Consider the following 24,185-nt stretch of genomic DNA (forward strand, 5'->3'; position numbering starts at 1 on the left):
TCAATTAAAATGGTGAATTTCGAACTAAAACGTCAATTTTTGATAAAAAGATGGAATAGTTAAATTTTCAGATGAGAAATAATAATTTTCAGCCAAAAGAAATTTTTTTTTTAAATAGATAAATTTTCAAATAAAAATCGGAATCTTCAACTGGATTACTTGATTTTTTACCCAAAAAGATGAATGTTCAAAAACAAGAAGATCAATTTTCTACCAAAAAAGATGGGTTTTCAAAAAAAAAATGAATTTTCAAAGAATTAGGTACATTTTATACTAAAAAACACAATTTTTCAGCCAAATACTTGAATTTTGAAGTAAATATATAAATTTTCAGCCAAAAATGGAATATTTAAATTTTCATAAAAAAATATAAAATAATTTTCAACCAAACAAATGAATTGTTAAGCAAAATTATGAATCTCGTGAAAAGTTGAATTTTTAACCAAAAAGATGAATTTTCAACTAAAAAGATGAAATTTCAACTAAAATAATAATTTAAAAAAATAAAATGATAAATATTTCACTAAAATACTTGAATTTTCACCCAAAAAGATGAATTTTCAAATCAGAAGATTAATTTTCTACAAAAAAAAAAACAAAACATTTTTCAACCAAATTGATGAATCTTAAAGTAAAATATATAAATTTTCAGTCAAAAATGGAATATTTCAATTTTCATTAAAAAATAATAATTAATTTTTAACCAAACAAATAAATTGTTAACTAAAATGATGAATCTTGTGGAAAGTTAAATTTTGAACCAAAAAGATTAATTTCTGGCAAAAAATACGAATTTTCAACAATATACATGAATTTTAAATTAAAAATATAAATTGTCAACGAAAAATTGTATCGTAAAATTTTAAATTAGAAAAAAAACTAATGTGGATGCAAAATAGATGAATTTCAAACTACAACGATGGAACATAAAATTAAAAAAATTATTTACATCTTCAGTTGAAAAAAAATAATTTTCAACCAAAAGAAAACTATTTTTTTAAATAGTTAAATTTTTAAACAAAGTGATTAATTTTCCAACAAAATTTAGAATATTCAACGGGAATAATTACATTTTCAGTTTAAAAAAAAAATAATTTTAAAGAAAAAAAAACAAAATATTTTGAAACCGACGGATTAATTTTCAATCAAGAAAATTTGTTCCTACCAAAAGATACGATTTTTCAACTAAAAAAAATAATTTTTCAAATAAAAATCGAATAGTAATAATTTTCCAGAAAAAAACCGGAAAAACAACATATTTTAAAACAGAAAGATTAATTTTGAACGAAGAAAATTAATTCCTACCAAAAGAGACGATTTTTCAACCAGAAAAGATCATTTTTCAAATAAAAATTAAATTGATAAATTTTAAGTTTAAAAAAGTAATTTTAAGCTAAGAAGATGAACTTTTAACATTTATTTTTTAGTTTAAAAAATAATATTTTTTAAGACATAAAAACAGAGAAACAACATATTTTGAAACAGAAAGATTAATTTTTCAATCAAGAATATTAATACCTGCCAAAAAAGATGATTTTTCAACTAAAAAAGATAATTTTTCAAATAAGAACTGAATCGTAATAATTTTCAAGAAAAAAAAAACAGAAAATCAACATATTTTCAACCAAAAAAATTAATTCCTACCAAAAGAGATGATTTTTCAACTAAAAAAGATAATTTTTCAAAGAAAAATTGAATGGATAAATTTTCTTTTTTTTTTTTTTTTTTTGAATACATTCTTTGGAATCCACTAAAATGTTAAAATCCCGTAAAATGATTAAAACCTTTAGAAATCCCTTGAAATTGTATTAAAATCTTGGAAATTCTTTGGAATCTTTTTGAATATTTTAGAATTTTTTTTTGGCTGAAAATTTATATTCTAGTTCAAAATTCAGATATTTGGTTAAAAATTGTATTTTTTTGTATAAAATGTAACTAATTCTTTGAAAATTCATATATTTTGTTTCCTCGTTTTAGTTGGAAATTCAACTATTACGGCGAAAGATTCATAATTTTAGTGAAAAATTAATCTTTCTGGTTTGAAATTTAACTATTCCAGTTAAGGATTCATTATTTTAATTAAAAATTCACCACTTTGGTTAAAAATTAATTTTTTTAAACTGAAAATTTAACTATTCTATTTTTTATCGAAAATTGACGTTGTAGTTCAAAATTCATCGTTTTGATTTAAAATTGAACTATTTTGTTAAAAATTCTTTTTTTTTGTGAAAATTAAATTTTTCTCATCTGATCTCATAAAAATATTGAATAGTAAACTTTTCAGATAAGAAAAACAGTAATTTTCACAACAAAAAAAGAATTTTGAACAAAATAGTTTAATTTTCAATCAAAACGATGAATGTTGAACTAAAACGTCAATTTTCGATAAAAAATGAAATAGTTAAACTTTCAGTTAAAAAAAAAAATTAATTTTTAACCAAACTGATGAATTTTTAATTAAAATAATGAATCTTTAACTGGAATAGTTAAATTTTAAACCCAAAAGATGATTTTTTCACTAAAATTATGAATCTTTCGCCGTAATAGTTAAAATTTCAACTAAAATGATGAAATTTAACTAAAATGATCAATTTTGTAATAAATTTATGAATATGTCACTGGAATACTTGACTTATCACCCCAAAAGATAAATTTTCAGCCAAAAATTTTAAAACATTTCAAATTCTTTAAAAAAATAAAAATTACAATTGTAAATTTTTTAAAGAATTTGAAATATTTTAGGATATTTAAAAACATTTCAAAGAATTTCCAAGATTTTTAAACCAGAAATTTTCAACCAGCTAGTTTTTTTTTTACTAAATTATTAAATATGCAAGCCAAAAAGACGAATTACAACAAATTATTTAGATTTAAAACTAAAGTGAGGAATTTACTACAAAAAGTTAATCTTATGCTAAACTCTTGAAATTTCAAGCTAAAAAATAGTTACATTTTCAACTCGAAAATATGAATTTTTATAAAAAAATAATAAAGATTTTCCAGTGAAGGAAAAAAAAGCAATCCAACCAGACTGATGAATTTTTAATTCGAAAAGACGAAGTTAAAAAAGAGTCAGTTGAATTTTTAAACAGGAGGAATAACTTTTTAAAAAAATTGTTAAATTTTCATTAAAATAATTACACTTTTAGGCGAATTGTTGAGTTTTTTTTACCATTGAAGGTTTTTAATTAAAGACAAAAATTATTTCAACGAAATTGTTAAATTTTGAAACCAGAAAGATGTTTTTACAAAAAATATGAATTTTCAACTCGTAAATGTGAATTTTCCACAAAAAGTTTAATTTTCGACCGAATAGTTTGTTTTTTTAAATTCCTTGTCAAATTTTCAAGCCAGAGAGAAGAATTTTCAACAAAATATTGAAATTTTTAACTGAAGTGATTAATTCGCTACAAAAAGTTAATTTTCTCCGAAACTGCTGAAATTTCAGACTCACAAGATAAACTTTTTACAAAGTAGATGAATTTTCAATCCCAAAATATCAACAAAAAAAAAAGATGAAATTTCTACGAAAAGAGATCAATTTCATGTCTGAAAAGATGAATTTTCAACCAAAATTATGAATCTTTCGCCGTAGTAGTTGAAATTTCAACTAAAAAGATGAAAATTAACTAAAATGATAAATTTTTAAATAAAATATGAATATTTCACTGGTATATTTGACTTTTTACCCCAAAAGATAAATTTTCAAAAAAGAAGAATAATTTTCTACAAAAAAGACGGGATTTCAACAAAATATATGAATTTTCGACGAATTAGTTACATTTTTATCACTAAAAAGACCATTTTTCAACCAAATAGTTGAATTTTGAACTAAAAAATATACATTTTCAGCCAAAAAATCCTAAAATATTCCAAAGAATTTCCAAGATTTTAAAACAATTTCAAGGGATTTCTAAGGGTTTTTATAATTTTAAGGGATTTTCGATAAAAAATGGAATATTTCAATTTTCAGATAAGAAAAAATTAATTTTCAACATAAAAACAAGATTTTTTTTTATTTGAAAATTTAACCGTTTCATTGTTGATCAAAAATTGAGATTTTGGCTGAAAATTCATTATTTTGATTAAATATTCAACTATTTTGTTCAAAATTATTATTTTTTTTGAAAATTAATTTTTTCTTATTTGATCTGATCAAAAAGGTAAACTCAAAAGTAAAATTTTCAGATTAGAAAAAGTAATTTTCAACAAAACAAAAAAAGAATTTTCAACAAAATAGTTTAATTTTTAATCAAAACGATGAATTTTAAACTAAAACTTTAGTTTTCGATAACACAAGGCATAGTGAAATTTTCAGTTGAAAAAAATTAATTTTTACCCAAACTGATGAATTTTTAATTAAAATAATGAATCTTTAACTGGAATAGTTAAATTTTAAAGGAAAAAGATTAATTTTTCACTAAAATTATTAATCTTTCGCCGTGATAGTTGAATTTAACTAAAACGATAAATTTTTTTATAAAATGATGAATATTTCACTGGATTATTTGAATTTTCATCCGAAAAGATAAATTTTCTTTAAAAAAAGATGGGTTTCAACTAAATATATGAATTTTTTAAGAATTAGTTACACTTTATACTAAAAAAGACCATTTTTCAACAAAATAGTTGAATTTTGAAGTAAATTTATAAATTTTCAGCCAAACATGGAATATTTAAAATTCTATTTACAAAAAAAATCATTTTCAACCAAACAAATGAATTGTTAACTGAAATTATGAATCTTGTAAAAAGTTAAATTTTGAATCAAAAAGATGAATTTTCAACTCAAAAGATAAAATTTCAACTCAAAAGATGAAATTTCAACTAAAATCAATTTTTTAATAAAATATGAATATTTCACTGCAATACTTTACTGTTCACTCCAAAAGATAAATTATCATCCAAAAAATCCTAAAATATTGCAAATTCTTTAAATAATTGAAAATCACAATTGTAAATTTTTTAAAGAATTTGAAATATTTTATGATATTTTAAAACATTTCAAAGAATTTCCAAGATTTTTAAACCAGAAATTTTCAACCAGATAGTTTTTTTTTTAACTAAATTATATTTTTTTGACAAAATTGTTAAATTTTCATTAAAATAATTAAATTTTCAGGCGAATTGCTGACTTTTTTCACCACTGAAGGTTTTTAATTAAAGACAAAAATTAATTCAACGAAATTGTTAAATTTTGAAGCCAGAAAGAAGAATTTTCAACAAAATATTTAAATTTTTAATGGAAGTGATTAATTTGCTACAAAAAGTTAATTTTCTCCGAAACTGCTGAAATTTCAGACTAACAAGATGAAATTTCTATTAAAAGAGATCGATTTTCAGTCTTAAAAGATGAATTTTCAACCAAAATTATGAATCTTTCGCCGTAGTAGTTGTAATTTCAACTAAAAAGATAAAAATGAACTAAAATGATAAATTTTGTAATAAAGTGATGAATATTTCACTGGAATACTTGAATTTTCACCCAAAAAGATAAATTTTTAATGAATTAGTTACATTTTTTCCTAAAAAATACAATTTTTAACCAAATATTTGAATTTTGAACTAAAAAATATAAATTTTCAGCCAAAAAATTCTAAAATATTCAAAAAGATTCCAAAGAATTTATTTAAAAAAATAATAATAAGGGATTTCGCAGGAGTTCAATGATTTTAAGAAATTTTCAAATATTGTTTGCAATTCATTTGGAATTCACTCTGAATTCTTATGAATTTATGCTAAATTATTTACCTTACATTCTTAGACATTTTTATTTTTTTATATTTTTTTGTTGTTTTCAATTGACTTGATTGCTTTTTAAATTCAGTTTGGTTTTTTTTTTAATTTTCATCGATTTCTTCTGATTTCCCTTAAATTTATTCAAAATTTACTAAAATCAATGGAATGTTTTCGATTTAACAAAAAATTGTCCAATTAATTTGAATTCCTTTGAAATGTTTTTTAAACAGTTTTTTATTTCATTGTTCCGAAAATCTTTGAAAATTTCCTTAAAGTATCAGGCATTTCATCAAATTTTGTTGAAATCCATTGAATTTTTTTCAGCTCTTTTAAAATTTCCGGAATTCAGTGACGCTTTGTCATATTTTTAAATTGTTTTCAAATCATTTTAATTTTTGAAAATTCACCTTTAATTTTTATGAATTTCATCGACTTCTTCTCATTTACCTTAAATTTCTCGAAATTCATTCGAATTTTTCTTGAATGATTTTTATTTGTAAAATTAGCTTTATATTACTTTATTTAGACATTTGGTTGAAAACTCGTTTTCTTTCGATTTTAAATTAATTTTTTAAACTCAAATGTAAATATTCTATTTTTTTTGTTTTGTTAAAAATTGATTGTTTTTAGCTGGAAATTCAAGCACACATGTCGCTGAAACTGCATTTATTTTTTTGGAAATTTACCAGTTTTGTTTTTTTCTTGAAAATTATTTTTTTTTTTTTAACTGAAAATGTAATTATTCCGGTTAAATATTCCATAACTTTCGTTAAAAATTCATCTTCTTAGCCTAAAATCACTTTTTTAAGCTGAAAATTTATCCATTCAGTTCTTATTTGAAAAATTATCTTTTTTAGTTGAAAAATCATCTTTTTTGGCAGGTATTAATATTCTTGATTGAAAAATTAATCTTTCTGTTTCAAAATATGTTGTTTTTCTGTTTTTTGTCTTAAAAATTATTATTTTTTAAACTAAAAAATAAACGTTAAAAATTCATCTTCTTAGCTTAAAATTACTTTTTTAAACTTAAAATTTATCCCATCAATTTTTAGTTGAAAAATCATCTTTTTTGGCAGGAATTAATTTTCTTGATTGGAAAATTAATCTTTCTGTTTTAAAATATGTTGTTTTTCCGTTTTTTTTTCTTGAAAATTATTAATATTCAATTTTTATTGGAAAAATTATTTTTTTTTTTAGTTGAAAAATCGTCTCTTTTGGTAGGAATAAATTTTCTTGCTTGAAAATTAATCTTTCGGTTTCAAAATATGTTGTTTTTTTTTCTTAAAAATTATTTTTTTTTAACTGACAATGTAATTATTCCCGTTCAATATTCTAAATTTTGTTGGAAAATTAATCCCTTTGCTGGAAAATTTAACTATTTAAAAAAAATAGTTTTCTTTTGGTTGAAAATTATTATATTTTTTTTTCAACTGAAAATGTAAGTAACTATTTCGTCGTTCTAGTTTAAAATTCATCTATTTTGCATCCACATTAGTTTTTTTTTTAATAAAAAATTTTACTGTACAATTTTTTGTTGACAATTTATCTTTTCAATTTAAAATTCATGTATATTGTTGAAAATTCGGATTTTTTGGCAGAAACTAATCTTTTTGGTTCGAAATTCAACTATTCCAGTCAAAAATTCATTATTTTAATTAAAAATTCATCAATTTGGTTGAAAATTAATTTTTTTAAACTGAAAATTTAACTGTTCCATTTTTTATCAAAAATTTACGTTTTAGTTCAAAATTAATCGCTTTGATTGAAAATTAAAATATTTTGTTAAAAATACTTTTTTTTTATTTTACGATCAAAAATGGAATAGTTAAATTTTCAGATAAGAAAAAATTAATTTCCAGGATAAAAAAAAATGTTTCTCATTTGAAAATTTTAATATTCGTTGGTTGATCGAAAATTGACGTTTTAGTTGAAAATTCATCATTTTTTTTGAAAATTAAACTATTTTGTTAAAAATTGTTTTTTTTTTCTCGAAAATTAATTTTTTCTTGTCGGAAAATTCAAATATTTTATTTTTGATCGAAAATTGATGTTTTAGTGCAAAATTTATTATTTTGATTAAAAATTAAATTATTTTTTTAATAATTTTTTTTGTTTTGAAAATTAATTTTTTATCTGAAAAGTTTACTATTTGGTTGAACAATTGTCATTTTTAGTAAAAAATATGACTAAATCGTTGAAAATTCATATATTTCGTTGAACCCCCGTCTTTTTTGTAGAAAATTAATCTTCTTGTTTGAAAATTTAGCTTTCTGGGTGAAAATTCAAGTATTCCAGTGAAATATTCATCATTTTATTGAGAAATTGATCATTTTAGTTGAAATTTCATCTTTTGAGTTGAAAATTCATCCTTTTGGTTCAAAATTTAACTTTTCACAAGATTCGTAATTTTAGTTAACAATTCATTTGTTTGGTTGAAAATTATTTTTTTTGCAAATGAAATTTTAAATATTCCATTTTTGGCTGAAGATTTATATTTTTCAGTTTTAAATTAAACTATTTGGTTGAAAAATTTGTTTTCAGTAAAAAATGTAACTAATTTTTTAAAAATTCATATTTTTGTTGAAAACCCGTCTTTTTTAAAGAAAATTTATCTTTTTGGATGAAAATTCAAATAATCCAGTGAAATATTCATCATTTTATTAAAAAATTTATCTTTTTAGTTAAATTCAACTATCACGGCGAAAGATTAATAATTTTAGTGCAAAATTAATCTTTTTCGTTAAAAATTTAACTATTCCAGTTAAAGATTCATTATTTTAATTAAAAATTCATCAGTTTGGTTAAAAATTAATTTTTTTAAACTGAAAATTTAACTATTCCATTTTTTATAGAAAACTGACGTTTTAGTTCAAAATTCATCGTTTTTATTAAAAATTAATCTATTTTGTTGAAAATTCTTTTTTTGTTTTGTTGAAAACTAATTTTTTTCTGAAAAGTTTAATATTTAATATTTATATCAGATCAGATAAGAAAAAATTAATTTTCACAAAACAAAAAAGAATTTTCAACAAAATAATTCAATTTTCAATAAAAATGATGAATTTGGAAAAAAAAGTTAATTTTCGATCAACAATGCAATGGTTAAATTTTCAAATAATAAAAAATTCTTTTTTTTATGTTGAAAATTAATTTTTTCTTATCTGAAAATTTAAATATTCCATTTTTTATCGAAAATCTCTTAAAATTATGAGAACCCTTAGAAATCCCTTAAAACTGTTTTAAAATCTTGGAAATTCTTTGGAATATTTTAGGAATTTTTGGCTGAAAATGCATATTTTTTAGCTAAAAATTCAAATATTTGGTTAAAAATTGTATTTTTTAGTAAAAAATGTAACTAATTCATTAAAAATTTATCTTTTGGTGTGAAAAGTCAAATATTCCAGTGAAATGCTCATCATTTTATTACAAAATTTATCATTTTAGTTAATTTTTTAGCTTTTTAGTTGAAATTTCAACAACTACGGCGAAATATTCATAATTTTGGTTGAAAATTCATCTTTTCAGACCAAAAATTCATCTGTTTTGGTAGAAATTTCATCTTTTTTTGTTGTTGATATTTTGGGATTGAAAACTCATCTACTTTTGTAAAAAGTTTATCTTGTGAGTCTGACATTTCAGCAGTTCCGGAGAAAATTAACTTTTTGTAGCAAATTAATCACTTCAGTTAAAAATTTTACTATTTTGTTGAAATTTCTTCTTTCTGGCTTGAAAATTTAACAAGGAATTAAAACAATTAACTATTTGGTCGAAAATTAACTTTTTTGTGGAAAAATCACATTTACGAGTTGAAAATTCATATTTTTTGTAAAAACTCATCTTTCTGGCTTCAAAATTTAATAATTTCGTTGAATTAATTTTTGTCTTTAATTAAAAACCTTCAATGATGAAAAAACTCAACAATTCGCCTAAAAATTTAATTATTTTAACGAAAATTTAACAATTTTGTCAAAAAGTTATTCCTTCTGTTTAAAAATTTAACTGATTTTTTTTAACTTCGTCTTTTCGAATTAAAAATTCATCTGTCTGGTTGAATTGCTTTTTTTTTCCTTCACTGGAAAATCTTTATTATTTTTTTATAAAAATTCATATTTTCGAGTTGAAAATGTAACTATTTTTTCGCTTGAAATTTCAAGAGTTTAGCATAAAATTAACTTTTTGTAGTAAATTCCTCACTTTAGTTTTAAATCTAAATATTTTGTTGGAATTCGTCTTTTTGGCTTGCATATTTAATAATTAGTATAAAAAAAACTATATGGTTGAAAATTAACGTTTCTGGTGAAAAATAAATATAATTTTTGATGAAATTTTCTCTTTTTCGTTGTAAATGTAAATATTTTGTTGAAAATCAGTTTTTTTCTGTTTCGGTAGAAATTTCAATACTAAAAATTAAGTTTCTTGATTGAAAATTCATTTATTTTATATTAAATAATATTCACTGAAAATTCCATTATTGTATTTTTTAATGAAAATTTATCTTTTTGGGTTAAATTCGACTGTTTTATATTAAAATTAAAACATTTTTTGGTTAAATATTGAATTAGTTTGATTAATTATTAAAATATAATTTGTTTAAAAATTTAATGATTGTTTCGAAAATTCGTTTATTTTGACGAAAAAGAATTTTTTACCTAAATTTTGTTAAAAATTGGCATTTTTCGTAGAAAATTAATTTCTCTGGTTGAAAATGCAACTAAGTGTTTTAATTTTGATCTATTTTGTTGAAAATTAGTCTGTTTTAGTAGAAAATAAATATTTTTATCTGTAAATTTATTTGTTTGTTAAACATTTTATCATTAACAAACACTTCAAATACATACCTATAGTTTTTTTTTAATCTAATTATTATTTGGTTGAAAATTAATTTTTTTAATCATAAATTTAACTATTCTATTCTAAATATTCTAATTATAAATTGGTTCACATAGGCGAATATTTTTTGATAGAATTATTAGATTTTTCGCCAAAAAAGAAGAATTTTCAAAAATATAAATTGAAAAGCTTTCAAGCCACATAAAAAAAATCTTTGGAATTTATTAAAATTCCCTAAATCTTAAAAATGCCTTAAAATTATAAAAATCTATTAAAAATTACTCGAAACCTTTATAAATAACGTGAAATATTTCAAGGAATGCAAAATAATTCAAAAATAGATATTCACTTGAATAAATGATGATATTTCAAAGTGTCCAGATTTTTCCAGATAGATAAAAATTCCCTAAATTTGATTTTAATCTTATTGAAAATTTGAAAATGATAAATAACATGATTCACTTACCGACAGCAATGAACTTAGGCGGATAAAAAATGTTGAGGGCATGGTAGAGCCGGAAATTGACAAAACCCAGCATCACAATGTAGAATTCGACAAAGGTCGACATGACTTTGAAGTCAACCTCATTCTTTTTTTGCGGCTCGAAAGAGAAGTGGTGTGGCACGATCCAGGTGATTGTCTGGCCCTTGATTTCCGCCTGATAATAGTAGCCCTTGATCGAGACAAAAACTTTTCTGAGCGCTTTCGCGGCAATTACAGCGTGCATAAATTCGACAGTCAATCTTCGACAGAGAATGCTTTGATCGCGGGGAATGTGCGGCATCGAGGGAAATGTGCTGAAGAGAAAACAGAGGGTGAGACAGTCGTCCAAATCTCGGAGAGCGTCAATGAAGGTTGGATAGCGCTCCTTCACGATGTGATCTATCTTCAAAGTCGGATGATTGCTCAAATATCGCTTCATTTCTCCAAAGTCTTTCAAGGCGCGCGCTCGACCGACTTTTTTGTTAAATATCTACAAAACATTGATAATTTAACTAGTTTTTTTTCCCCTTCATTATTCAATTATGGCGCGTGATTGTTGGCTCGGGCGCTTCGCGCTCGGTTTTGTATTTACCTCGCGCTACGCGCTCGAAATTTCTTTTTTTCCTAAAATTCGCGCATTTTCGATTGTGAACTCTCTCTTGTTAAAGCTCTTTCGGCTTTAATCAACACATTCTCATCACGTATCTCGTGCTTTGCACACGATTTTGCCCAAAATGTCAAATTTCCTATATTACGCTCAACAATTTTATTTACTACAATTTTTAATTTTATTTTTTTATTTACCTCTGCCTTGGATTAAGCATTAAGATTTTGCAAAATAAAGTACAAATTGTATTTATCATGATTACTTTAATTTTTTTTTCTTATTTTGCGCTAAATTTTATTCTTAGCTGCGCTAAAACATGTATCATTTTAATTATAGACGTTTTGTAAATAAAAATAATTTTAAGATAAATGAAAGAATATTTTGACACACAAATTTTCAAATTACTTACAAGGAAATAAGTATTAGTAGTTTTTTAAAATTATATGAATATAAATGTTAAAATTTTCATGAGACAATTAGGAAAGATTTTTAAATATTGAAGATTTAAAAAATATATTTTTTAATTTACCGGATTTTACAAATTATCAGGTACGTTCGAGCCTTTTCAAAAAATATCTAAGACTTTTAGAATTTTGGGATAAAAATAATAAATATTCGATAAATCTTTGAAAATGCTTCCAAGGTTTGAAATATTTTTAATCTATGCAAAGCCTCTTGAATTTCTAAAAATATCCTGAAAAAATGTGCAACCATTTTCTACGAATTTGATGAAAATTATCAAAAAATTTTGTATATTTCAGATTCATCAACAAAACATCTAAATTTAGAAGAAGAAAAAAATATTTTACGGGACTTTACAAAATAATAGGAAAAATTCGAGCCCTTTTAAAACATAGTTGTGAATTCTAGAAGTTTTGCAGAATTAAAATATATTTTATGAATGTTCCAAAATGTTTGAAATTTCTAAAATATTTTTAATCTATACAATACATCTTAAATTCTTAAAAATATTTGTATCTAACTGGAATTTTTCTTAAAATTTTGAAAAGTTATTTACATTTTAATTAAAAAAAAAAAAAAACATTAGTGTCCAGACGTTTGCGTTCTTTACGTCTGGGTTTCTGTTTGTTTAAAAAGTTTCACAAAATTCTGAAAAATGTATTAAAAGTATATTTAATTTTTTAATAATTTTAAAATGTCAAATATGAATATAATATTATTATAAAAAATATTAGCATGTATAACATAATACTATTAAGCTTTATAATTTGCAAATATAAAAATCTTAAAAATATTATTATAAATAAAACATTAAAACAGTATTTTGTGGATGGCTTAATTACTTGAAATTTAGATTAGATAACATTAAAATTAACATAAAAATAGTAAGTTATCTTTGCCATTAAATCATTAATATAATTAAAACATGAAAATAATAAATTTATTTAATTCTAATTTAACTTACGATAACTCTGTTTAAATGACATTTTTCATTATAATTTATATAATAATATTATTAAACTTGTAATGATTTCACAATAGATTTATTAATTTAATAATCTTTTATATTTAAAAAAAGGATATGTAAAAATAAACTTTAAATAATTATTCCTGTATCATTGAATATACCAATTAAAAATTCATTAAAATTTTATTTAATTTAAAATTTGTAAATAATTTTAAAATAAAAAATATGATTATATAATTTTATTATGAAAAATTATTATCTTGTACGTATACCATATAATTATTAAATGTTATAATTTACAAATATACAAACAATTAAAATATAAACCGAAATATTTATCGGCGATCGATAAAAGTAGAAATCTAGATTTTTAGTTCAATTCATTTTATAGGTTTGAAAAAGAGGTCGCCATATACCACGTGAATGAAAAATAAACCACGTGATTGAAGAAAAAATTTCAAGTTTAATTATTTTTATTTAATTAAAAAAAAACTACGCTTCCTATCGAAACAATATTCGTAAAAAATTTGTATTTATTTTTCGGTTGAATAAATTTTGTCTAACTTATTCACGTACCTTGCATCGTTCTACTTAAATATGATTTTTTTATTTTCAATCTTGTTTTTCAAAAATTAAACAAAAACTACTTCTCCTAAAAAAAAATGTAATTCCTGAAAAATTTGCTATTCTTTTTAGGTGCAGAGTTTGTGTCAATCTATCTCTTTTCGTATCTTGTTTTCCACAAAATGGAAATACTGCTTTTTCATTAGTTTTTTTTTTCGATAAAAATATTAATTTTCGATTTTTTGTTGACAAAATTTAAAAAGTCCTTTAGGCAATCTTGCAAGGCCTTGAAAAAGTGAAGTTTTTTTTCTCTTGATTTTTTCCTATATAACGCTTTGTTTGGCTTCAAATCTTAATTTTCGTTTGATTTTTTGGATTTCGAAAATTTCATAACTTATGTAATTTTTTTTTATCCAAAAAAAAGTAATGGGAATAAATTGTTCGTATTTTCATCTACTATAAATATTTTAAAAGTTTGTCAAAAAAAAGCTGGCTAAGTTTTAGGGAATGTTATGCTAAAAACATTAAAAATTGAAATTTTTTTAACCGAACGCTTCTTAAATTGCAAAATCAATCATTTTCATTTTAAATCGTTTAAATATCCTTGAAAAGCTTTAAAAATTTATTTCAAAATCTTGAGAAATCTAGAAATTGTTTTAAATTTGTTAAAACTTAAAATTATTTTTGAAATTTTTTCAGAACTTCCAAATATCTGTCAAAATTAAATAAATTTCTTCTACAATTTTTTAGGGTAGCCTGCCAATTTCAGAAAATTTCCTTAAAATTTGGGTGCATAAATAACAATGGAACATTTATTATTTGAAGACGAAATTTGAGTAATTTTAAAAAATTTACCAAATTTTCAAAAAAGATTCTGGAAGATTCTAAGGAAACTTTTTAAAATTTGAATGTTAATTTTTAATATTTTAAAACTCCTAAATATCTCTTAAAAATTACTCAAATTTATTGTACAAATGTTCATATGTTAATGTTTTGTTGTTAAAAATTAATTATTTTAACGGGAAATTCAACTTCTACATGTTTGGTTCAAAAGTCAGATTTAATTCTAAAAATATCAAACCATGTTATCATTTTTAATTTTCTAAATTCAAGAATCAATGAAATTAAAAATGTTTAAACCCATATTATTTTAAAAAATTTTAAGCTAGAAATGTAGAAAACTGAAAAATTAATTTTTTTTAAATCTGAACACTTCTAAAATTAGAATTTAAATTATTCTCGTCTTAAGTATTTTAAAAATCCTTGACAAGCTTCAAAATTTTAGAAATTTAAAAATTATTTACATTTGTTAAAATAATGAATTAATATTTAATTGAAAAAATTTCAACGAATTATTTGTAAAAATGATTAAAATCGAACTTGGACCGATTTTTTTTCTCAAAAATTTGTAAAATATTCGGTAAAAAAATAAATTCACTATGAAATTTTTAACATATATTTGAATTTTTTAAGATGAGGATAAAGTTTCAACCAAAAAATTAATTTTCCTCTAAAAAATACGAATATTTAATTAAAAAAACATAAATTTTTAACCACATAGTTCAATTTTCAATATTTAAAAATAGATTTTTATCAATGAAATTTAAAAAATCGAACACTTTCAAAATTTAAGTTTAAAAGTTTTCCAATTAAAAAATTTTGTATTCACATGCTCAATAATTTACACCATTTATTAATAATTAAATAAAAAAGATCATTTACAGGAATAAAAATAATGATTAGTTTTTTTAAACAAAGTTGTTCATTTTTAAACCAACTAGTTTCAGCCAAAAAAATGATATTCCATCAAATGACTGAATTCTCCAATTAAAAGAATCAGTTAAAAAAATAAATTAATTAAATTCTTATTTGAAACGAAAAATTAATTATAATAAAAAAAAAACAGTTGAATCCTTACAGAAAAATTTTCAACAAACACACAAAATTTAAATTAAATACTTGAAACGTTAACTATTAATAAAAAAGATGAATTGTAAAAAAATTGAATCATTAGGTTTAATTTAATTTTCAATCCAAATAATAATTAATTGTTTAATAAAATTGTTCTTTTTAAATTAAGTAGTATCAGCCAAAAAAGAAGGAAATTCACTCAAATAATTAAATTCTGAACTCAAAAAGATCAATTTAAAAAAATAGTTAAATTTTCAGTACAAAAAGAAATTTATTTTCAACGAAAAAAAATTAATTTATTAATCAAGAGGTTCAATTTCCAACCAATTTGGTGAGTTTTTAACAAAAAAAGATAATTCTAAAAAAAAAAAATAATACTAATTGTTTAAAAACAGTTAAATCCAAAAAAGACGAATTTTTCACAAAATAGTTGAATCCTTAAAGAAGAATTTTCAAACATCAAATTTAAATTAAATACTCGAAATGTTACCTATTCATTAAAAAAAAAGATAATTGCAAAAAAAAAAAGAATAATTTCATTTTTAGTTTAAAAAAATAAGTAACTTCCAATAAATAATAAACATAATAAAAAATAAATTTGCAACGAAACATGTAATATTTGATATTTGAACTAAAAAAAGATTTTAATTTTAAGTAAAAATCAGTAGAAATCAACCAAAAAATACGAGATTTCAAAAAAATAGTTAAAAAAAAAGAGCAAATAAACAAACCTTGTAGTCGCGCAATTTCCAAATAATTGGCTCGTGCATCAAAAACTGAATATCTTTTTTGTGGTATAAAGTTTTGATGCCTGGTTGGCCCTTCTGAGCTCGTTTTCGATTTCGCGGCTCGCGGGGGTAAATTCCTTTGATGATGCATAATCTACGAAAATCGTTGAGGGAAAGTTGCAATCTTTTGAGGGCAGATTTTCTGGTCATAAACTGAGCTCCCTCTCCGGATTTATACTGCAAATGAAAAGAAATGTTTGATTAGTTTTTTTTTTATGGCTTTTGGATTGAAGCTCTAGACTCAAAATTCAATTGCCAACCACCAAGAGAAAAGAAAATTACTTTTTTTTAAAGTAGTATAATGTAGAATCAAGTTGTTAAATTTTCAAACGGAAAAGATTTCAATTTTAAATAAAAAACAAATTCATTAAAAAAATAAGATTTTAACAAAATAATTTGAATCTAAACCAAAAAAATGAATTTTTAACAAGAAGATTAATTTTTTTGCAACAAAATTTAATAAATTTGCGACAAAATAATTACATTTTCAATTGAGGAAATCGACTTTAAAATGCAGTAATTAATTTCCAACTAAATAAGTAATTTTTAACAAAGTAGTGCAACTTTAAAACCTGCAAGTTTAATCTAAATAAAAATTTGGTAGTTGATAAATCAATCCAAAAATACTTCAATTTTAAATCAAAAACAGTTTAATTCATGAAAAAAAATTAACAAAATACTTGAGTCCACAAAAAAAATGATTTTTCAACAAGAAGATTAATTTTTTTGCAATAAAATTTCATAAATTTGAGACAAAATAATTACATTTTCAATCAAGGAAATCAATTTTAAAATGCAGTAATTAATTTCCAACTAAATAAGTCATTTTTAACAAAGTAGTGTCACTTTTAACCTGGAAGTTTAATCTAAAAAAAAATGTTAACTAAAAATTTGGTAGTTGATAAATCAATACAAAAATATTTCAATTTTAAATCAAAAACAGTTTAATTCATAAAAAAATGAACAAAATACTTGATTCCACAAAAAAATCGAGTTTCAACAAGAAGATTAATTTTTTTGCAACAAAATTTAATAAATTTGCGACAAAATAATTACATTTTCAATTGAGGAAATCGACTTTAAAATGCAGTAATTAATTTCCAACTAAATAAGTCATTTTTAACAAAGTAGTGTAACTTTTAACCTGCAAGTTAAATCTAAAAAAATTTTTAACTAAAAATTTGGTAGTTGATAAATCAATTCAAAAATATTTCAATTTTAAATCAAAAACAGTTTAATTCATTAAAAAAATGAACAAAATACTTCACAAAAAAAATTTCAACAAAATGATTAATATTCTGCCAAAAAAAGGCCAACAAAATAGTTACATTTTCAAACAAAAAAAAAACAATTTTGAACTGCAACAACTAATTTGTAACTAAATAAGTGAATTTTAACAAAGTAGTGTAACTTTTAGCCTTCAAGTTTAATTTAAAAACAAAGAAATCTCAACCTAAAATGTAGTTGTGAATATTTGAATCCAAAAAGATTTCAACTTCAAATCTAAAACAGTTTAATTCACAAATAAAAATTTTCAACAAAATAATGAAATCATGATACAAAAAGATGAATTTTCAACAAGGATATTAATATTTTGATAACAAAATAAAAATAAATTTGCAAAAAAAATAGTTACATTTTCAACCAGAGATCAATTTTTAACTAAACGTAATAATTTTCAACTAAATAAGATGAATCTTCAACGAAAAATCTAGCAGTTTAATTTCCAAACCAAAAAGGTTTCAATTTTAAATAAAAAGAGTTCAGCTCATAACAAAAAATTAAAAAATAATAATAAATCATAAATAAAACAAAATTCAAATTTAAAAATAAACAAAAAGTACTTCAACCAATGAAATAAATTTTGAACTGCAAAAAGATTTCAATTTTAAATAAAAAACAGTTTAATTAATAAAAAAATCAACAAAATATTTTAATCCTCAAAAAACAAAAGAAAAGAATTTTCAATAAAAAGATTAATATTCTGCCAAAAAAAGTCAATAAAACAATTACGTTTTTAACCAAAGAAATCAATTTTGAACTGTAATAACTGATTTTCAATTAGATAAATGAATATTTAACAAAGTTAAACTTTTAAGCTTTAAGTTGATAATTGAACCCAAAAAGATTTTAATTTTTAATTTAAAACAGTTTAATTCACAAAGAAAAAATTTCAAACAAAATAATTAAATCCTCAACCAAAAAGGTGAATTTTCAACAAAAAGGATTAATTTTTTGGAATGAAATTAAATAAATTTGCAACAAAATAGTTACATTTTTAACCAAAGAGAACAATTTTTAACTAACAATAATTAATTTACAACTAAATAAATGAATATTTAACAAAGTACTACAACTTTTAACCTTCAAGTTTTTTTTTTTTTAATTTCAAAAAATATTTAGTAGTTGATAGTTTCAATCTTAAATCTAAAACAGTTTAATTCATCACAAAAATTTTGTCAACAAAATAATTAAATCCTTAATCAAAAGGTGAATTTTCAACCATATTAATTTTTTGCAAAAAAAATTAAATAAATAAGCAACAAAATAGTTACTTTTTCTACCAGAGATCAAGTTTTAACTAAAAATATTATTTTTCAATCAAATAAGTAATTTTTTAACAACTTGTTTATATTCAAACCTTCAAGTTAATTTAAAAAAAATGAATGGCCAACGAGAAATGTAGTAGTTGAAATTCCACACCAAAAAGATTTCAATATTAAATCAAAAACAGTTTAATTAATAAAAAAATCCATAAAATATTTGAATTCTCAACCAAAAAGATGAGTTTTCAACAATATTTAAATTTGTTGCGTTAAAAAATTAAATAAATTTGCAACAAAATAGTTGCATTTTCAACCAGAGATCATTTTTAACTAAAAATAATAATTTTCACCTAAAATAAATAAAGGAAATTTTAAGAAATTAGTATACATTTTAATCTTCAAGTTTAATTTTATTTAAATCTCAACGAAAAATTTAGTATTTGATAGTTCAATCCAAGAAGATTTCAATTTTAAATCTACAAAATTTTAATTAATAAATAACAAAAATTTCAACGAAACAATTCAATTGTCAAACAAAAAGATGAAATTTTAACAAAATTAGTTTTATGCAAAAAAAAAATAAACAAAATAGTTACACTTTCAACAAAAGAGATCAATTTTGGACTAAAATTATTAATTTGCAATTAAATGAGTAAATTTTTAACAAATCGTTTAAGTTTTAATCTATAAGTTTAATTTTCAAACAAAAAAGACGAATTTTCAACGAAAAATGTAACATTTGATATTTTAATCAAAAAAAGTTTTCAGTTTTAAATAAAAAACAATTTAATTCTTCAGAAAAAATTAGGAAAATAATTGAATTCTAAATCAAAAAGATAAATTTTCAACAAAATTAATTTTCTGTAAAAAAAGAGAGTAAATTTTCAAATTAATGAAAGAATTTTTAACAAAGTAGTATAACTTTTAACCCAAAATCTGTAGAAATAATTTTAAATGGTGTAAAATATTTTCTTAAAATTATTTTTTCAAAATAAAAATTAATTTCAATTTTTTCTAAATGTAAAATAAATATGATCTTCAAACCTTTCAAACTACTTGAAAAGATTAATAATTTTATTTCAAAACCTTCAAAACGTACATTTTCTTAAAAAGTTAACCAAATTTAACAAAATTTTAATAAAAAGATATAAAATTTCTACCAAAAGATGAATTTTTCTTGCCTGTATGGTTATATAAATTAAAAATATATATAAATTATATAAATCTATATAAATTAAATATAAAATAAAAATGTAATATTAGCTGATATTTTAAGTATTCAATTATTTTAATTTTCAGTCCAAAAACAGTTAAACAAAAAGAAATTCTAAAAAAAAATAGAATTGTTTATATTGCAATCCAAAAATATTTCCAATTGTAATAAAAAACTGTTTAATCCTTTAAAGAAATGCAACAAAATGATTGAATCCTCAACCAAAGTCAATTTTTCAATAAAAAAATTAATTTTCTACAACAACAAAATATATTTTTTCAAGAAATGGTTACATTTTCAGTCAAAGAAATTAATGTTCAACTGAAATAATTGATTTTCAACTGAATAAGTGAATTTTGAACAAAGTAGTAAAACTTTCAACCTAGAAGTTTAATTTTCAACAAAAAAATATGAATGATCAAAAAAATAATAACAGTCGACATTAAAACTGAAAACATTTTTTATTTTAAATGAAAAAGGCAGATTACAATTTGAAGGGAACCATAATTTTTAATGCAAAATAAAAATTTCAAATCATTTATTTTTTAAGATTGTATAAATATAATTTTCCCAAATTTCTTGAAAAATTCGAAAATATTTTTTACCATTTCATATATAAATCATTTCTAAGCATTTTTTTTACAAGACTTTACAAAATTACAATTTTGGAAACAGTTTTGAATTTTTGTTTTAAATTTGTTGAAATCTTTTTAGTTTTGAAATTATTGTTGTATCATTTTAAAACTAGTGAATATCTCCCGGAATTTTAGGAAATCATATGAAATATTAAAAATATTTATTAATATTTTCTTTGAATTATTTTTTCAAAATAAAAATTAATTACAATTTTCCTAAAATCATAGCAAAAAACTTTTTAAACTACTTAAAAATCTTTCGAATTTTATTTTTAAAAACTTGAAAAACTACATTTTGTTCAATTTAAAAAAAAATATTTTCAAATTAAAAAATTATGTTTTCCTCAAATTGATTTAAATCCTGCAAAAATAAAAAAAATGCCTTTAAAAATAAAGTTCAAATAAAAAATTTTAAGACAAAATAAAAACGTTAAATAGCAATGTATTTTTATTTGTTTATTTATTCTAAACAGTTATGTAAACATAATTTTCCCAAGAATCCTGAGAAAAATAAAAAAGAATTGTGAAAATTTCAGATGTCAAATCAAAATGTCAACAAAAAAGTTCTTTAATTAAATAGAAGTATTAAAAAAATGAATTTCCAAGAAAAAATGTAATTTGGTATTTTAACGTAAAAATATTTTTCTTTTAAATAAAAAAAAAAACACAGTTGAATTCACCCAAAAAATACAAAATCTTAACAAAATAGTTAAGCAATCGTCCAATAAGATTATGTTTCTTACCTGTTATGTTTTAAACAAAAATAATTAAATTTTTTATCAAATTATTGAATTTTTAACCAAATACACGAATTTTCTATCAAAAACACTAATTTTTTACAACAAAAGACAAATTTTCAAGCATTATCTAGAATTTTTTATTTTAAAGTATTTTGCAAAATTTTACGAAAAGTTTGAGTTGGTTCAAAAAGAAACTTTTTAACGCTTAGAAATAATTGTAAAATATTTGATAAATTTTCGGAAATCTTTAACAAACTTCGTAATTTTATTTTGAAATATTCAAAAATGTACATTTTTCTTTAATCTTTTCAAATTATCGAATATTTTTGCAATTTAAAAAAAAATCCATTTTTTTTTAAATTGTTTAAATTATTGCTAAAATTTAGAAAAAATTCTGAGTAATAAAATAATTTCTATAAAATCTTCGTGATTCTTTTTGTACAATTTTCGCAATCTTTTCAAATGTTTGAAGAATTTTTCTATTCTCCTGAAACTTTTCAAAATTCCTAAAAAAATTTTGCTGAGCAATAAAAAATCTAAAAATTTCGCTTTAAATCTTTTGAAATCTTCTCAAGATTTAAATTATTTATTTAATCTTTTAAATCTTCTAAAACTGTTTTAAAAATAAAATAACTTATTTTGAAATTTGTATTTGAAAAATAGTTGATATATCAAACAAAAAAGATCAATTTTTAATCAGATAATAAATTTTCTACAAACAACTCAATTTTCTATTTGAAAAATAGTAATTTTCAACAAGTCATTTTTTAACATAATTAATACAATTTCCAACTAAAAAAAAGAGACACTTAAATGCATAAAAAAATTTCAACAACATAGTTAAATTTTTTCAACACAGAAGAGTTTTTAACTATAATTATTAATTTTGAAATAAAAAAGAATTTTTATCAAAAAAAGACGAATAATTACTTCTTTTTTAAGTCTCTTTGCTTCTTTGATTTTCGGTTATAAAAATATAATTTTTATAAAGTTCTTGAAAATTCTTAAAAGGCTTCAAAACATTTTGTATTTTTAAATAATTTCAAAACTATATATTTTGAAAAAGGTCCTACAAAATTTTAAAATCCTGTAAAATTTGAAAAAATTGTCCTAAAATCTTCCAGATGAAAGATAAAAATTAAATTTCTGTCAAGTTAAAAATGCAATTTCTGTCAAGTTAAAAAGGACAGAATTATATAAACAAACGAAAAACGCCCTAAATCCAGACATCAAGTTTTTGTTTTTAAATAAAAAATTTCCTATATAAAAGCAAAAACTATTTAGCTAAATAGGTTTTCCGTCAATAGAATTGTTGTAATGTTCTATTTAAAAAAGTAATACTGCTTAGTGCCTAAAAAATATAACATTCTGATATTTATTTCGTAAGACGAGGTGATTGAATTTTGAGGTTAAACAGAGCTTGAATCAAACGAGACAAACAGCATTAATGTATTAAATGAAACACAATAAAGAGCTTTAAGTATGTCCTCTTGCAATAAAATGAAATTTAATTCTCTTATTTTGAAGGATTTATTATTGAAAAAAACAAGATAAGCAGAATTGTAAAACATAACCACAAATGTTGAGTGGCTTTCTGAAATGTATAAATAAGAGTATGTTAGAGAGTTTTACCTTTTTCTTTCCTATTACGACCATTTTGATGGTCCTTAATAATCACTTTGACGAATATATGTTACTATTAAAAGTCTGATTTTATCATATTTTTTTACTTTTTTCACGAAACGCGAACGAATTCACGCACGTGTTTGACAATATATCAGAACGTAATGGACAGAAAAATCCCGTAGTTCCAAATTATCAAATACGACCGTACTGCGCATGCGTTATTAATTGTGACGTAACCTAACAAGATGTCTGAGAAAATTCAAATTTGATATATGAAAAATAGCTTTTTTTAAAACAAATTATTGATAAAAGATTATAGATAATCCTTGAAATAGCTCATTTTTTTTTGTATAGTTCTGAATTTCACAAAACATTATTGTGTACTGATAGAACGTTTTAAAGTACCAATTTTCAAACGTTTTCTATTTTTCATACCGGAAAATAAAAACAACCATACTTTCAAATTGAAAAACCAAATGTTTTAGAGAATAATAATCTTATTCTTATTTTTATTCAGCTATTTTATAATAAAATTTTTCCGGCTGAAACTTTAACTATTCTGTTGAAAATTGATCTTTTATTTTTTGATAAAAACCAGAAATTTTTAGTTTTTAAATTACATGATTTGTTGAAAAATCGACTGTGTTGGTTGAATTCAACGGCTTTTGATTTAAAATATTTTTTGATTGAAATTTCAACTAATAAATTTTACGTTCTTTCTTGAAGATTCATCTCTTTGCTTTAAATTAAACAATTTTGCCGAAAATACATTTTTTTCGATAAAAATGTAGTAACTGAAAAATTAACTATCCATTTTTTGTTGAAATTCGCCTCTTTTAGTTTCAAAATGAACCATCCGGAATAAAAATGATATATTTTCTTGAAAATTCATCTATTTGGTTAAAAATTAATCTTTCGGGTTAAAAAATTATTTTTCTGTTTAAAATTTAACTAGTTTAAAAAATTCGTTTATCTTTTCTTGAACATTGATCTTTTTAAATAAAAATTCATTTTGGTTATAAATTCATTCATTTCTTTGGTTAGAAATTTAACTAGTTTGTTGAAAGTTGAAC

The 24,185-nt window shown here is 21.3% G+C and overlaps 1 protein-coding gene across 1 annotated transcript in view; it reads right to left on the reverse strand.

Annotated features, from left to right (window-relative positions):
- Positions 1–23,270, reverse strand: part of LOC117178335 (pescadillo homolog) — a 42,979-nt gene extending 19,709 nt beyond the window's left edge. The window contains exons 1-3 of the mRNA XM_033369747.1: positions 23,119–23,270; positions 16,296–16,529; positions 11,036–11,543 (exon numbers count right to left, since the gene is read on the reverse strand). Coding sequence (XP_033225638.1) covers positions 11,036–11,543; positions 16,296–16,529; positions 23,119–23,142 — 766 coding nt within the window. The 5' untranslated portion in view covers positions 23,143–23,270. The remainder of the gene's footprint in view (positions 1–11,035; positions 11,544–16,295; positions 16,530–23,118) is intronic.
- Between the last annotated feature and the right edge of the window lie 915 nt (positions 23,271–24,185).

Source organism: Belonocnema kinseyi, chromosome 8, assembly GCF_010883055.1.
Source record: "Belonocnema kinseyi isolate 2016_QV_RU_SX_M_011 chromosome 8, B_treatae_v1, whole genome shotgun sequence".
NCBI lineage: Eukaryota > Metazoa > Arthropoda > Insecta > Hymenoptera > Cynipidae > Belonocnema > Belonocnema kinseyi.